This window comes from Natator depressus, chromosome 5, assembly GCF_965152275.1.
Source record: "Natator depressus isolate rNatDep1 chromosome 5, rNatDep2.hap1, whole genome shotgun sequence".
In the NCBI taxonomy this organism is placed as follows: Eukaryota; Metazoa; Chordata; order Testudines; family Cheloniidae; genus Natator; species Natator depressus.
The window spans coordinates 46,252,305-46,270,003 of record NC_134238.1 but is presented as its reverse complement, the minus strand read 5'-3'; the positions used below and the strand labels follow the sequence as shown (position 1 = coordinate 46,270,003).

At 41.0% G+C, this 17,699-nt stretch overlaps 1 protein-coding gene across 2 annotated transcripts in view; it reads left to right on the top strand.

Annotated features, from left to right (window-relative positions):
• SV2C (synaptic vesicle glycoprotein 2C) overlaps window positions 1–13,634 on the top strand; it is a 201,253-nt gene extending 187,619 nt beyond the window's left edge. For both annotated transcript variants that reach the window (XM_074952703.1, XM_074952704.1), the window contains one exon: window positions 12,542–13,634. In XM_074952703.1, coding sequence (XP_074808804.1) covers window positions 12,542–12,725 — 184 coding nt within the window. In that variant the 3' untranslated portion in view covers window positions 12,726–13,634. The remainder of the gene's footprint in view (window positions 1–12,541) is intronic.
• Window positions 13,635–17,699: the final 4,065 nt, after the last annotated feature.

Here is a 17,699-nt window from a genome sequence, read left to right as displayed (position 1 = left end):
AACTCATTAATTTTAGTGGAAGAAAAAATGTAATAATTTTTAATAATAATAAAAAGTTACTACTGGTAACTGCTCCATCTACTTTTTTACATGTCAGCATATATCCTAATGAGTCTGCATTACATCTATACTTAATCGTTGCTCTTCAGCAGTTTCTGCTAATACCACTTCTACAACAAAGAGTTTTCCTATTTGTCCCTTTAAAACAATTGACACACAATAACACTTGCCCACAGTTCCACCACAAAAGATGATTTCCAGCTGAAATTTCTTCTACAAGGGCTCAACCAGAGAGCAAATATTTTTATATTACATAAAAAGGCTGGTTGGTAGAATCTGCTGATCTTTGACTGGCCATTCGCAGTATATACTAAGGGCAAGATTTTCACAAGAGCTCAGCTCCCAGCACCACCTGTAGCTGGTCGTGGGAGCCGTTGAGTATGAACACTTTTGGAAATGTGGCCCTAACAGTGGTTTTCTGGGTCATTTATATGCAGGGCTGGCCCTATGGTTGCAGAGTTATGTGAAAAGTAACACTTGCGTGGACTCAATTTGCTGCTCCTTTTCCCGTAACTGGCCACCTCTTCCCCTCTCAGTGTGTTCCCATGCCAATTCCTGATGCCTGTGATCCCTCTCTCCCTGTAGTGACACCTACCCTTTGCCTGTTTATGAGGCTCCATGGGCTCTGGGGTTCCATCTACATTGCCTAGGAAACCAGGAGCAGAGAAGAAGTACAACTTCTAAAGTGGGACTATAGACCTAATCCAAAAACCACTGAAGTAATTAGACTCCTGTGGGAAGTAAGTGTTCTCTGAGAGTAGTTCCCAGAGAGTAGTTATCAGTGGTTTACAAGCCTGGTGGAAGGGCATAGCAAGTGGGGTCCCACAGGGATCAGTTCTGGGTCCGGTTCTATTCAATATCTTCATCAATGATTTAGATAATGGCATAGAGAGTACACTTATAAAGTTTGTGGACAATACCATGCTGGGAGGGGTTGCAAGTGCTTTGGAGGATAGGATTAAAATTCAAAATGATCTGGATAAACTGGAGAAATGGTCTGAAGTAAATAGGATGAAATTCAAGAAGGACAAATGCAAAGTGCTCCATTTAGAAAGGAACAATCAGTTGTACGCATATAAAATGGGAAATGACTGCCTATGAAGGAGTACTGCAGAAAGGGATCTGGGGGTCATAGTGGACCACAAGCTAAATATGAGTCAACAGTGTAACGCTATTGCAAAAAAAGCGAACATCCTTCTGGGATGTATTAGCAGGAGTGTTGTAAGCAAGAAGCGAGAAGTAATTCTTCCGCTCTACTCTGCGGTGATTAGGCCTCAACTGGAGTATTGTGTCCAGTTCTGGGTGCCACATTTCAGGAAGGATGTGGACAAATTGGAGAGAGTCCAGAGAAGAGTGACAAAAAATGATTAAAGATCTAGAAAACGTGACCTATGAGGGAAGATTGAAAAAACTGGGTTTGTTTAGTATGGAAAAGAGAAGACTGAGAGGGGACAGGATAACAGTTTCAAGTATGTAAAAGGTTGTTACAAGGAGGAGGAAGAAAAATTGTTTTTCTTAACCTCTGAGGATAGGGTAAGAAGCAATGGGCTTAAATTGCAGCAAGGGAGGTTTAGGTTGGACATTAGGAAAAACTTCCTAACTGTCAGGGGGATTAAGCACTGGAATAAATTGCCTAGGGAGGTTGTGGAATCTCCATCATTGTAGATTTTTAAGAACAGGTTAGACAAACACCTGTCAGGGATGGTCTAGATAATACTTAGCCCTGCCATGAGTCTACGGACTGGAGTAGATCACCTCTCGATGTCCCTTCCAGTCCTATGATTCTATTATATGAGCTGCTGGTATATGTTATGGGAGTCAGATGGAACAGAGGAGCAATCAGAAACAGTGTTCTAGCTGAAAGATCAGGTGTGTGTTTGTGTGTGTGGATGGGTGTATGATTCAAAGAAAATATTATTACAGCAATTATTATTTATATAGCACCAAATATGTGCTAGATGCTACATAATTTATTATTTTGTATTAGAAGTTGGTGTATAAAGACAATATTTTAGTTCTAATAATTCAAACTTTATCTGATATTTAATAGATCATGTCTCACAATGTGGGTTAGTGCCCTGGGAATTTTGAGTCATCAAAAATGCACTTTCCAAAATGTTCTTCAAAATACAAGCTTTCAGGCTCCACAGAGCTCTTCTTCTTCTCTGTGGAGCTTGAAAGCTTCTCTCTTTCACAAACAGAAGTTGGTCCAATAAAAGATATTACCTCACCACCTTGTCTCTCTCATTTACGGGAGACCAACACAGTGACAACAACACTGCAGACATCCAAGTACAGGCTGACACAATTGACACAACACAGGCTGACATAACAATTCTTTCTGTTATAGTCTGTCAGGTAAATATTTATCTGTAGACTTCACATGTACCCTTATCATGTATCAGTCTCTAGATCATCATAAAGAGTTTCTTAACCTTTAGAACCTTCCAAATAATTGTTCTCTCATCCTTCCTTCCCCCGACTCTCCCATCCCTGCCTCCATCCCTGGTTCTGATTACCCTTTCCCTGTCCCTCTGAGACCTCTCAGATCTTCCTAATCCTCCTTTACTCTCACCTGACTGCACACTAGCACACAGGCCCAGTCCAAAATTGGCTGAGAGTCTTAAGGTACTGTCTTGCCTCTTCCTGATTGCGAGCCCTCTCCCCTGCATGGAGCCATTCTGTCCTATATTATCAGTTACTTACAACTACCAGCTGTGCACTGCTTTCTCTACTGTTTCCCTGCCTGTAGGAGAGGTCAGGAACCAGCAACAGAGGAAAGCAAGGTGCAGCTGGAGAGTGGGCTAGAAAAAAAGCAGGTGTTTTCCAGCTGTGGGAGGTGAGGCTTAACATAGGCAAGTGATCCAACCCAAGAACCCCTCCCTTCCTTCCAGCACAGCTCCCCAGTAGGTCTTAGAAGCTGGCAAATTGTCAGGAGTGGGGTCCAGCTAATGTCATGAGGGTTAATAGGTTAGATGTTTCATACATAAATTACTTGTAGTACAATTTAACATATTGGATGTAAATTTTTAAAATAATCAATGTACATGACATACAGTGACATCTTTTTAATTTTTCCCTGTGTTGGTGTGACTACAGGATAGAGTGTGGGTTGTTTCAGTAACCTAACTGCATTTGTGAACCTTAACATGTTTAGATTTCTTTTAAGTTTAACCTTAACTGTGAGTTTCCTGGGTTTTCTAATGCTTGGGTTTGAGGTAATTACAATACTCCTTTTAGTGCAGTTTGTCCTAAATGACTGCTATGTACTAACTCAATCTTCATACTTTTTGTCTGGACATACAGAATAAATCTTCATCAGAGCTGTTCAGCTGCAAATATAAGAAACTACACAGAATGTGAAAGAGGAGATACACCTATTCTCTAATTAGGATTTTAAATGTACACAACAGTGACTCTGATACTTCTGGGTTTTTCTTTACTGCTTTATACACACATTTTTGTACAATACAATAATGATTAGCTGCATTAGTCCAGTTTATAACAGTTTATTTTCTGCATTAGTCCAGTTTCTAACAGCATAAAACAGGTCATTGAAGATAGTCACTTGTTGAGCATTACCTTCCTTCAAGATGGGTTGCTCAGCCAAGAGACTGGTTCTAGAAAGCCTTTGATTAGTCTGACTCTCAGTCCCTGTAGTATCTGGCCCAAATCAACCTACAGCCACTTAAGGTCCTCCCAAACTTTCTCTCTTCCACACATTTAAGAAATATCATTTCTGAACTCTTAAGGTCTTCCCAAATTAATTGACAAGGAAAGTGCTGCCTTGTATTTTCATGCAATCTCAAAATATTTCTTCCTCTGTTCCATGAGATTTTTTCTTATCAGAATTGTATCTCAATTACACAAAATAAAATTATGTTAAAAGAACATTATTAAGGTTGCAAAGTCAAGCACTCAGAAGTTTGGAAATGCCAGAATTAAGGTTGCTTTGCAACCCTGAATCTGCCCCTTCTATTTATTTTTCTGATGGGACCCTGACTCATTCAGTGTACAGGATGGACAGTGTTCCCTCACTGAGCACGCTATCCAATATTTCTTTTACCTTTATTTAGCATGTGGTTCCAGGCATTATTTACTGCACACCATCCAAACCCAGCACTGCCTACGGAATTATTAATTTCCCCGTGTTTTTTTTCCCCTTAAGGTGCTCTACTGTAGTTTCTTAGTTCTTCGCAATCATTAATTAATTTATCTTCACAACATCCCAGTGAGGCACGGTGGTATTATTGTCCCGTTTTCACACAGGGGGAACTGAGGCACAGTATGGTCAGCAAATGAGGCAGGGGTCCTACAGACAACAGTGTCCTTCATTGTACAGCCCTGATTTATCCCCAGAGCAGGTCCATGTGCACTGTACACTGGATCGGGCAGGGGACCTGTGGGAAAAAATAGAATGCAGTCAAGTGATGAAAGACTGTACCATACTGCAGATGCACGACGAGGTAGAATTAGGGTTGCACAGGCAACCAGCTCTATTTGTAATACACATTTGAATAGAATAGGGCTAAAAGTCTCTTAGGAAGATTTTCTTACTTTAAAATTCAATTGCTACATTCATCTAAATGACAACAGCTTCTTGTGAACGAGTTTGGGGAGCACCAGGATTAGAAGTTAGAACTCTCACCCAGGAGTAGCTGTGACCAGATAAATAAGCCAAACCTAAGTGGACTTTGGAATAAGACTGATAAGTATGGTCATCTCATTGTACCTCCTTCCGGTCACATTAGATCAAGTAACCCAACAGTTCATTAACTTCACTAGAGCTGCCAGACATCTGGATTTTGATCTTGGCCAGCTAATTTAGAGTTCACAATGTACTGTAAAATGCAGTCATCACATCCTGCTTTTTCCCAAAGCATTTGAAAAGAGTGCATAGAGTTCGGTCAAAAATGAAAAATTACAGATCTACTTACTGCTCAGTGCACCCATACTTCGTTTCCCTTTCTGAGCCTGGAGAACTCCCCCAGAGTGATAAGCATTATCCACAGGATATTTTAAACCCTATGTTGTACTGTTGTTGCTGTCAGAAGAGAAATTTTGTATTCATCTCTGACATAGCTTTGCAGTCACTGACTCACAGTACACTTCCTGGCAGTTATTTTCTACCGCCATCCTGTGGATGTGGTTCAACTGCACTCTGTTGAAACTCATGTTTGTTTTCTTATGACATAAAATGCCTCAGAAATGCAGGGTTGCCCAAGTTTCTTCCCTCTTTTTTCCCAGTGGTGCAGGCATTCGAATAGTGAACTCATTCCTTTGTGTGTTGAACTGTAAATAATTCACTTCCTAATTACTGGGGTTATGATTCCTCATCAATTCGTACTAAAGTCTCCTCCTCAATGCTGCAAAGATATCTAGTCTGCTATTCTCTGTCTGCTCCATTTATTTCATATCCATCACCAGAGTATCTGGTGGCCTTACAAAATTATAAAAGCACATGAATGATCTAAAACTATACTGGAATTTTCTCCTCTCCCCCACACTAGTAGCAGGTACAATCACCTAGAATGTCTGTTCACCACTCTGACTCTTCTACTCATATTTTTTATTTGTATTCTGTTCTGCTCCACCCCAACACAGGCAGAGTAGTGGAATTTTTGAACCTGTTCTCCTGGCTAAAACCCTCACAAGTCTTTCTTTGCTGTCTTTATTTTTAGGCTACTGCTGTATGTTTTGTTTCAGATATGATCTCAAGGAGGATTCATATGTAATATAATTCTGATCATTCCCTCTGCTGAATTGCACTTGTCCTGTCCAGCAGATGACTTCAGATAAACTCAGCTGGAAAAACTTTTTGTAAAAAAGCACGTGGATTTTATTAACTCACTTGATCTAGTTATCTAGGTACTTGTCAGAGTGTCTATCTCCTTCCTCCCTCCCTCTCACTCTTTAGCATCAAGGATGTAAAAATCTAGGACCCCTAATTCTCGGACTGTAATTCCTTTTCTTATATCTCCAATTCTGTACTTCCATGTGCGGTGGTGAAATGATCACATTTCAGGGATTTATTACCTGACTATACAATTGTCCTTGATGAACCATTAATCTGATGCAGAAAGACAAATTCTGTGGTCCTACTTGTGGGTAAAATTTTGCACCTTGTTAGTCTAGGATATGAAACTGTGTCCTAATGTGAAAGGGTGAAAAAAACGGACATGCTTGAGTTGTTAACGTTAGAAGATTGGCCATAGCATATTGAGGAAAAACTGCTAGCTTCCATTATATCTTCTCACATATATTTCGGGGAGCCACGATAATGCTATTCATAGTCTTATGTGAAGACGTGGATGGAACCTGGCACTGGGTCTGGAAACTAAAGTGTCCAATCCCTAGCCTGTACAGACAGGTGCCCCTGCAAATGCTGCTGGGATTTCAGGAAGATACAGTCACTAGGTGCCACGGCTGCAAGGCCAGACCATTAAGTTTAATGGTACAAGTACCTGGCCCACAGAAGAATATACATGGCATTCAGGGAAAGAGCTCTGGTGATCTATAGGCTTGAGTCCAAGTTTCCTGAATGCATCCGATGAAGTGAGCTGTAGCTCACGAAAGCTTATGCTCAAATAAATTGGTTAGTCTCTAAGGTGCCACAAGTACTCCTTTTCTTTTTGCGAATACAGACTAACACGGCTGCTACTTTGAAACAAGTTTCCTTGATGATTCTTAGAATGTCAGTACACTTCATCTCCTCTTTGAAGCACAGCAGCAAGGATTGCAGCTATACAGAGATACAGGGGCAAGACTGTGCCCTGTTGTGCCTGGGGATTGAGGCAGATACATACAACATTTCGCAGTGCCTCCGTCGTACTAGAATGAGTTATGGGTGCAGTGAAGGGAAGTATTAATATGGGATATAATTGATTTGAATCTCAAATATTTTAACAGATACGTTTGTATTTTAAAGCTGTAAGGTCTGACTCTGCTTTCCTTGAGCATCGAAACTCCTGTTCATGTTTATTGGTGCACATGGCACGCACAGTCAGACCCATAGTTTCAAGATTCAAGTCAGCGATCAGAGGTGATTGAAAATAGAACACTGTTCAGATGCAGCAAGAAAGGACTACATTATTCAGACATTTTTCTTCATTCTTTTGAACATCTTATTTTTGTTTCTGGTCACAATTAACAATATGGTATTTCATGCAACATTTTATGCATGGAGACTGCTTAAAGACCAAAAGATTGCATTTACTACAGGGGTGTTTGCTTTAAAACCTCGAAACAGTCAAGGACAAAGAAAAATGGGCTTATTTTAACCGTCTTATTCATCTCTCTTTATGATCATGTGACAGTGTTAATGAGATCACAAAATTAGCAGCACCATCCAGTTGCAAAAGTTTGACTATGCCAATTAGTTTTTTGCAAAAAAGAGCTGGGTTTTTTCAGTACCTGAATTCGGCACCAATTTAGTTCAAATATATGACATACCATATTTAAAAAGTACCTTCATGTCTGAGTTAAAATACAGAGACATCCACCTGATAACAGTCCCGGAATATACTGCAGGTTTGGAATGTGCTCGTTGTAGAGCACAGGATATGAAAATAAATGTTCCAAATGTTCAGGAAATTATATGCAGGCCCTTGTTATAACTAGATGATGTAAGCAGATAGCATCTGTGAAGCAATTTACCTCTATAGAGTAATATAAAAAGTATCCCCATATGTTCCTTAGCATTGCCCTTCCAAAGATTTAATGTCTAGACATGTGTCTAAATTTGCATTAGCTAGATCTATATTCTTTTGTTGGTTCTGTTAACTCTTATTCTGTTAGCTTTTACTGCATTTAGGCTGAGACCTGTTGACAGAAAAGGATTATGTTATCGCTTCATAAATATTGTTTTTCTCAGTGTTCATAATCTTTTGGGCAAATTTTGGCTTTCGGACACTAGTGGAAGCTACAATAAGTGCATATGTGTGTGTAGGTGTGCATATAAATATATATATAAAATTAGGGTTGTCAATTCATCGCAGTTAACTCATGTGATTAACTCAAAATATTAATTGCATTAATTGTGCTTATAGCTATGGAATACCAATTTAAATTTATTAAATATTTTTGGATGTTTTTCCACATTTTCAATATTGATTTCAATCACAACACAGAATACAAAGTGCGCAGTGCTCACTTTATATTATTATTTTTGATTACAAATATATGCACTATGATAAACAAAAGAAATAGCATTTTTTTAATTCACCTCATACAAGTACTGAAGTGCAATCTCTTTGTCATGAAAGTGTAACTTACAAATGCAGATTTTTTTTTGGTTACATAACTGCACTCAAAAACAAAACAGTGGGAAACTTTAGAGCCTACAAGTCCACTCAGTCCTATTTCTTATTCTGCCAATCGCTAAGACAAACAATTTTGTTTACATTTACAGGAGATACTGCTGCCTGCTTCTTATTTACAATGTCACCTGAAAGTGAGAACAGGCATTCACATGGCACTTTTGTAGCCGGCGTTTCAAGATATTTACATGCCAGATATCCTAAACATTCGTATGCCCCTTCCATGTTTTGGCCACCATTCCAGAGGACAGGCTTCCATGCTGATGATGCTCATTAAAAAAAATAATGCATCAATTAAATTTGTTACATTCTTCCCTGCAAGGAGTACAGTATGTCTCCTGCTCTGTTTTACCCACATTCTGCATATATTTCATATTATAGCAGTCTCAGATGATGACCCAGCACATGTTGTTCATTTTAAGAACACTTTTACAGCAGATTTGACAAAATGCAAAGAAGGTACCGATGTGAGATTTCTAAAAATAGCTACAGCACTCGACTCAGGGTTTAAGAATCTGAAGTGCTGTCCAAAACCTGAGAGGGAAGAGGTGTGGAGCATGCTTTTAGAAGTCTTAAAAGAGCAACACACTGATGCGGAAACTACAGAACCCAAACCACAAAAAAAGAAAATCAACCTTGTGCTGGTGGCATCTGACTCAGATGATGAAAATGAACATGCGTCAGTCCACACTGCTTTGGATCGTTATCAAGCAGAATTCATTATCAGGATAGACAAGTCCTCTGGAATGGTGATTGAAGAATGAAGAGACATATGAATCTTTAGTGCATCTGGCACGTAAATATCTTGCAACGGCAGCTACAACAGTGCCATGTGAACACCTGTTCTCACTTTCATGTGACATTGTAAACAAGAAGCAGGCAGCATTATCTCCTGCAAATTGTAACCAACCTTGTTTGTCTGAGTGACTGGCTGACCAAGAAGTAGCACAGAGTGGACTTGTAGGCTCTGAAGTTTTATATTGTTTTATTTTTAATGTAGTTTTTTTGTACGTAATGCTACATTTGTAAGTTCATCTTTTATGATGAAGAGATTGCACTACAGTACTTGTATGAGGTGAATTGAAAATACAGTTTTTTTGTTTTTTACAGTGTAAATATTTGTAATAAAAAATAAATATAAAGTGAGCACTGTACACTTTGTATTCTGTGTTGTAATTGAAATTAATATATTTGAAAATGTAGTAAACATCCAAAAATATTTAAAGTAAATGGTATTCTATTGTTTAACAGCGCAATTAATCACAATTAATTTTTTAAATCACTTGACAGCCCATATCTATCTATCTATAAGTACTGATCATAACAAATAAGGTATATATCTTTAGGGTTATATTCTGTGCATAAATAAAGACAAAAATGAAACAATACCCACTTCTCATACTAATCAATCCTTTTCTTCTACCATGATACTCTTCCCAGTACCAATCAAGCTCTCTGCCTTCACCACGATTCCTGCCAGCACCAGTCAGACTGGAGATGCGGCTCATCCAAAAGGTCCTCCTTGTACCAGTCAACTTCCTTCAAATACCACAATGCTGATGCAGGGGAGGGATAGCTCAGTGGTTTGAGCATTGGCCTGCTAAACCTAGGATTGTGAGTTCAATCCCTGAGGGGGCCGTCTAGGGCAAAAATTGGGGATTGCTCCTGCTTTGAGCAGGGGGTTGGACTAGATGACCTCCTGAGGTCCCTTCCAACCCTGATATTCTATGATGCCCTATTTTGCACTATGACACTCCCCTCCTTGTGAGCCTCACCTTACAACATAGACTCTTCTGGAGAGATAGAGAAAATCACATCTTGCTCTCTAGGGCCCCTCTAAGGGTACATCTACATTGCAGCTGGGAATGGGCTTCCCATCATGGGTAGACAGACATGCGCTAGCTCTGCTCAAGCCAGTGCACTAAATATAGCAGTGTGGCCGGCAGTAGTACGGGCGGTGGCTCAGGCTAGCTGTCCAAGCACGTATCCGGGGGTTCAGGCGGGTTTGTACTCAGGAGGCTAGCCCAAGCTGCTGCCCATGCTATCCCTGACTGCGCTGCTATATTTTAGCGCAGAACTAGCACCGGTTGAGCTGCCAGCCTCCCAAGGTTCCCATAGTCCTCCCCTTAATTGGTTTTTTCAACAGTTTTTAAGAATATAAGAATGGCCATATTGGCCAAAGGTCCATCTAGCCCCGTGTCCTGTCTTCTGACAGTGGCCAATGCCAGGTGCCCCAGAGGGAATGAACAGACCAGGTAATCATGTGATCATCATTCCTAGGGCTTCCTCAGTAGGCAGTGGCTTTAGCAGCTTTTCAGGCAACATTGCAGTAGATTCTTTGGTCCATCTCTCAGTCAGCGGGTTTCAATAGCTTCTTGGGTAATATATTTACAGGGCTTCCTCAGTTTCGTCACTTAAAAACTGAGTCTCACAGGTCTGCACTATTCCCTCTCTTGTGCCACAAATCTTGCAGCCTCAAAGGTTCCAAGGCATTTTAGTTTCTCCTCTCAAGCATAATTCTCAGCAGACTCTCTGGCTGCAGGCAATGCTTACATACTAGAGTAATAGCCACCTAAGGGACAAAAGATACAATTTCTAGATTTGGTGGCCACTCGAAGTGGGCCTCCCATGACTCTCCTGCTTACCCTCTCAAGCAGTATCTCTTGACAGCTTCTGCTTCCCATCCGCCTGTCTCTTTTCCCCGTAGACATATCACTGAGTTTTTTTCCCTAGTGTGGTATGTTAAAGGGGCACTATGTGTTACATAAAAAAGAATAATCAATACTTTTATCAAATGGAACAATATTTTGCTAAAGTCCAAGTATTTTAAAGGTTGCAGGGGAATCATAAAACACAGCTGTTGGCTGCAAGTGACCTGTGGGCACCAGAGTACATGCCAAGGGTCTAATATAGCAATGATGGTTATAATCACACAGCAAGACTGACCGTGTGTCGTGAGTTCAGAAAGTGCATAATTCACAGAGCTAATGTGGAAACAATAGATATCAACATTTATGATTTTTGTCCCATAAGAATTCTTGGAAAAGAAGATTGTTGACTTCAGCATTTGTACAACATCCCACTACAGTGTTGTCTTCTTGGCCATCACCCTTGTGTTCCTCTGACTGAAGCCCCTGATGACACAGGACACCTCTGTCCAAACCCATATTAACTAACACTTCTGATACTCTTTGCCTGTCTTTGTTTCTGTTAGAGGTTTTGTTCTCTTTGGGACATCCTGTGCAAAATTACCTAAGTAACGGTCTCCATATGATATATTCATGATTAAACAAGGTTTATTAAAATCAAAGCGGTTTGCAGAACATATCTAGTTTTAACCTTGTCATCAGCTAAGCAGACTAGTTAGTTACTTTTGGACTTTGATACCGATTATTAATAGGATCATATAATATGTTTCCATAAAGCAATGTCCACTCAGATGCATTTTTCTTAGATTCTCAGCTAGCAAACCACCTCCCTTCCCTGTCCTGCAGAATCTCTTGGGGCACGTCTACACTTCAGATTAAAACCTGTGGCACCAAATCTCAGAGCCTCGGTCAGTTGACTCAGACTCCGGGGACTTGGGCTGCGGGGCTGAAAATAGCAGTGTAGAGGTTCAGGCTGGGGCTGGAGCCTGGACTTCGAGGCCCTCCCTGCTTGCAAGCTTTCAGAGCTGAGGTTCCAGGCCAAGCCTGAGTGGCTACACTGCAATTTTATAGCCACACTGCCCAACCCCACAAGCCCAGGTCAGTTGACCCGGGCTCTGAGACTCGGTGCTGTGGGGTTTTCTTTGCAGTGTAGTCATACCCTTACATCTCACCTCCAGCCCAAGATCCATTTTTCAAGCCCCCATTTGGTTCATGTCCAAAGTCTTAATGTTCATTATTATATGAGGCTGAGATCATATGAGCATTTCTACCAAGTACTGTTTGATCAGATGTGCCAGCTGGAGGAAATTAAAACTTTCTGTGCCCCATACAAAGATGATTGTCCCCTTGTTTTGTTGGCACACTATAAAATCAAGAGGCCAGATTCTCAGCTGATGTAAATTGGGATGGCTCCACTGAAGTTAATGGGGCTACCCTGATTTACCCCCACTCAGGATCTGTCCCAAAGGCTTTAATTTTTCAAGCATGTTTAATGTTATTCTTTTTTTCTTTTAGGGCAACAGGCTTTGGCTTTTTGAACGCACTATGCAAAGCAGCAGCTGTACTTGGAAACTTAATATTTGGTTCACTTGTTGGCATCACCAAAGCAATCCCCATTCTTCTAGCTTCAACTGTTCTAGTGTGCGGAGGTCTGGTGGGACTTCGACTTCCTGACACAAGAACCCAGGTGTTGATGTAAAACTGGAAAAAAGCCATTTATGATGTATTTCCCTCTCCTTTCAAGTGTCAACTCTCCTAACTGAATGGTGCAAAGGCTTCAGATTTTAGAATGGTGATTAGATAGCAGAAATCTAACTCAAAACGAGATATTTTTCTGTGACAGAGGTTTAGAAACTTCCATAAGAAAGTTTTAAAGTTTCACCTTCTTTTGCATATTTTTTCTGTTTAATACTTTTTATCTTTCAAATTGCAAAGCTACCTCTTGAAACATTTTCAAAGACATATTCAGGAAGAGAAAACTGCTCATAGCTAGGTGTTTAAAATGCAAGCGTATTGTCACATCTAGGACATTAAAAAATAGGTCCTAGATTTTTGCCATGACACCATTGGCTTCCATAGTGATACAGACAAGGAAGTCAATTATTTAACAGTATTGGTGCAGTAAATGTCAATCTTACACAGATCAATGCATGCAGCATTAAACAGGAAACTGCATATTCTGAATCCGTACTGAGAATATTAACGTTGTGTGACTATATTTAAGCAGTAGGGACTTCCTGCTTTCTCAGAAAAGGGCACAGCAGGCTTTGGCAGTGGCAATGCCTCTTTCAGAGGAAACCATCTTATGTAGATTCAATCAGGGGTAAAGAATAACAATTGCAATCATAACAGTAAAGCTGTCTGTGCTGAGAAACAGCTCCTTCTACAGCAAAGCTTGTAATAGGTGACCAAAGTAAGAGAATAGGAAAAGAAGCACTTTCACTGCTTGCTGATCCTCCAGAGTGTATTTAGAGATACCAACACTTCGATGTCTGGAAATTTCTGAGCATTTTAGAAAACAAGGGCTTTGTCTGAACTTATCTTGGTGTAAACCATGAGTAGTTGTACTCTAGTCAATAGTTACACTAATGCAGGGGTCTCAAACATGCGGGGAAGGGGTTGGAATGGGGGCTGGGAAGAGGTGGGGCGGGGCCTCATGGAAGGGGTGGAGTGGGGGCGGGGCCGGGGCAGCAGGTGGGGGTGGGGGGTCAGTGATGTGGCCTTCAGGCCAATGTACTAGTCCTCATGTGGCCCTCGTGGTCATTTGAGTTTGAGACCTCTGCACTAATGCGGGGAGGGATAGCTCAGTGGTTTGAGCTTTGGCCTGCTAAACCCAGGGTTGTGAGTTCAATCCTTGAGGGGGCCATTTAGGGATGTGGGGCAAAAATTGGGGATTGGTCCTGCTTTGAGCAGGGGGTTGGACTAGATGACCTCCTGAGGTCCCTTCCAACCCTGATATTCTATGAATGTAAAACTAGTGTGAGTGAAAGCAGAATCAAGTCTAATGCCTGTATGAAAAGTAAACAGCTTTAAGAAAAGTGCTTTTGCTATTTAACCTACTAACTCTTACTCCCTTGATGACATACAATGTTTAGAAAAAATATTTTGTATTAGAGTGCCTCCTACACGTTAACTTCGGCCTCTGTTTAACATAATCAGAATCTCCGGAACCAAATCATTTACCTACAACTGCTAAACTTTAAAAAAAAGTAACTTTTTTTAGTCCATCAATTTATACAATTGGCATGAATTTGCAAATATTAATCTTAACAATATCTCATCATTTAACACTTCCTAGTCCTCCCAGCCCTGCACACCTCCAAAAAAAAGACAGAATGTTAGCCTTACCTTTGAGTCTCGTGGATTTTATCTATTTGTCACAGCCTTAGCATTAGTGAAAAGCAGTTTCCTGTAATTAGGATAGTATCTAATTCTGGCCACTGTGTGCATCTCGCTCTCTCTCGCTTGCTTGCTCATTTTTCAGGGCACTCCCTTGTGTCATCCCTTCGTCAGATAACTGCCTTGTACTTATTGCACATCTCGTTTCGAAATCTGAAGCCTCTGTACAGATTTAGAGTGATGATCAACAACCAGTGGTAAATAGCATTTTTGCACCACACACTGTCTATTTCAAGCAGTATGTTGTGTTCAGTTCTGTATGTTACTTTAAAGAATTACTAAATTCCATATGTGCAGCGCTATGACCAGTGTGGGGAAGAGGGAACATAGGAAAGTAAGGATCAGTTACTGAGGGCTTCAATTCAGGGCTGCCATGCTAAAATCTCATTACATTCAAAAATGTGCTCAGTTTCTGTTAAAAAACAACAACTCCCCGCTATTTCACCATAATCCACAACACTGCTGGTGATTTTGCTAAATCTAGGCTACATCTCAGATCTCTTGCTTATAGCCACCTCATGCATGACTCAGCCTCAATACAGTGTAGCCAACAACATTAGAGCACATAGTGTGATTGGGCTATGGCAAGCAATATAAACTGGCCTACAGAAAAAGAAAATACCTGAGTGCATGGATGCAGCTCCAGGATACCAATGAATGTTGTAAGACCCTTCCCCTTCCTCCGCCCCTCTCCCCCACTAAAAAGGTGAGATGGGGGGTGGGAAAAGAAGGGAGAGCAAAGAAGGAAGGGAGGAGAAGAGAAAGGGAAAAGGAAAGGAAGAATAGAAGGGGAGAGGAACAAAGAGAAAATAAGTGTAAGCCCTCCCTCCTCCATATTCCCAACATGTTATGCTATGAGGGCAAGAGCAGAGAATATAATTGTAGCTTAGTACATACTATCAGAGGCTTGGTAGTACAGCCGCTTGGAGCACCAGTATTTGACCTTTGGAGGCTTAGATCCAGATGTTACTCTACTTCGTTGAAGAAGATCAATCACATGCAGCTTCATAGAAAAATGCCATATACTGTGTGTGTACGTATTAGAGAGAACAAACCAAACTGGCTTAGGTTAATGTACCAGAGCCCACTAATGGATGAAAGCAATACTACTTATCTGTGTGTCATAGTCCTTATCCTGCTGTGAGGTAACAGAGATTCTCTTTCAGTTCAAGCCCTTGTTATTTGTGCAGGAAGATGCAAGTTCTAGCCTTTTTTCTGCTTTAAAATTAAGAGGGTTCAACATAGTGATAATGCTTGTTCAAGGTAGTCAGAGATTTATAACTGTAGAAAGAGAGGGCTAGGACTAGAACTGCATGGGTCCTGCAGGGCGAGACTGAAGTGGGCTGGCAGAGCGATGCAGGGAAGCCTGCCTTCATAGTGCCTGGTTCTAGCCAGTGCCTTCACTGAGGACAATCACACAGCCTTTAGTCACAGAAGAAAAGATGCCAGAGCTCCTTGCCTGATAGCTCCCACCCAGCTGTCCTCCTCTTGCCCAGCCTCCTGCTCCCTGTTATTCCCAAGATTTCCAAACAGGCTATTAAATCTCTCAAGTCTCCCTTCTCACTTTTTCCTTTCTTCTCCCTGATCCTACCATTCTACTGATTCCAAATTAACTTGCCTTCCAAAGATCCTCTTCTAAATTTCCTCACTTATTCCTCTCAATTGTCTTTAATTTCCTTATATCCTCCAGTAATAAGCCAATGCTCCACCCTTTGGGTTTGAGGTCAACACTTCTTTAATCCAGGATGGAAAACAAGCTAAAGCAAAACAGCCCTTCAAGTTGTCTCCATCATGGGAAGCAGATAGTCTCTGAAAGTTCATTTAATATCCAGGTGGCCTAACTAACACCCATAATCAAGGAATAAAGATCCTCCTGTCAGAAGCTCCACTTATCCCTTTAGATGTGGTGAATGAAGATCAAGGAAAGTGCCCTGGTACTGTCACCAAGCTCAGCTCCACTTGGGAGGAAGTTTCATTCTTCTTTCCCAGAAGCCCCACCCTTTTTCTTTCGTGGCGCCCCTGGAAACCTCACTTTCATATAGCTGCCAGCCCTGCTATTGAGGCACATCTGGCAGCTCTACTTTCCAGTAGCCTAATGGAGCCATAGCTGTCAGCTCCTTTCTCTAGGTCTGACAGCTCAGGCAGTCTCTATTGGCTGGGCTTTAGCCCTTTCCCCAGTGAAGGGTTTTAAAACACTTCTTCATTCAGCCAGGAACAGTTACATACATCCTATCATAGCGCCCTTATCCAACCAAGGCAGCACTATTTTAGCCTAACTTGCCTGACACATTTTATTTTTTTATATTTAGCTGGAAATGGAACTACAGTTCAAACACAAGGTTAACAATGAATCCTCAAAACCATACAATCCGTGGGTCACATATACAGGAAGTGCAAGCAGAGCTGTTCCTCTTCCTCCAGAATGTGGGGGGGAAATGCTCAGCAGTCAAATTCCAGAAGAAAACAAGTCAGAAGGACTACTTTCCTCAGCGTTTCCTGCCTTCCTGTTCACCAAACTCACTGTCAAATGTCAGCCCGTGTTAATAAGATCCTTTACTATCAGTTCAGGAAACACAGCATGAAGAGAGAGCAGGTGGTAAGGTAATATCTTTTATTGACTCAACTTCTGTGGGTCAAAGAGACAAGCTTTTGATATACAGAGAGCTCTTCTTCAGGTCCTGAAACTTTAGAGCTTGTCTTTCTCACCAACAGAAGATAGTCCAGTAAAAGATATTGTCTCACCCACCTGGTCTCTCTAATATCCTGGGACCAACATGGCTACCACAACACTGCAAACAGTATCAAAAGAGATACTTTAGCATGCAAATAAACACAAAACTGGATTTTTGCCACGATATGGCAAACACGTGTCAGACACGTGAGTTTGTAACACAAAAGCAGAATGACAAACTAATTAGAAAGCATTAGTTTGTAGTAGATCTTTTCAAGCTCTGTAGAACAGAGTGATTAAATTATGGTCCTCCGGTTGACAACATCCTGCTGGTGTCTGCTACGTGGCCCAATTGATCTTTCTGAAAACTTTCAAGCATGGTGTGTGCTTGTGCAGTTTAACCAGTTTATGGAAAACATTTTGGGGCCTGTCACTGTTTTTATCCTTTATTTTTCTTATAGTGATCTGTTTTCCTCCACTTCTTTTCTTGGATCTAGGAGGATCCTTCAACATTTAACCCTGCTCTAGAAACTTAAAATTACTAGAGAGGACTCCAGGCCACTTCAGGACTTTTCTTTGATCCAGAGGTTCAGTAAACATGGC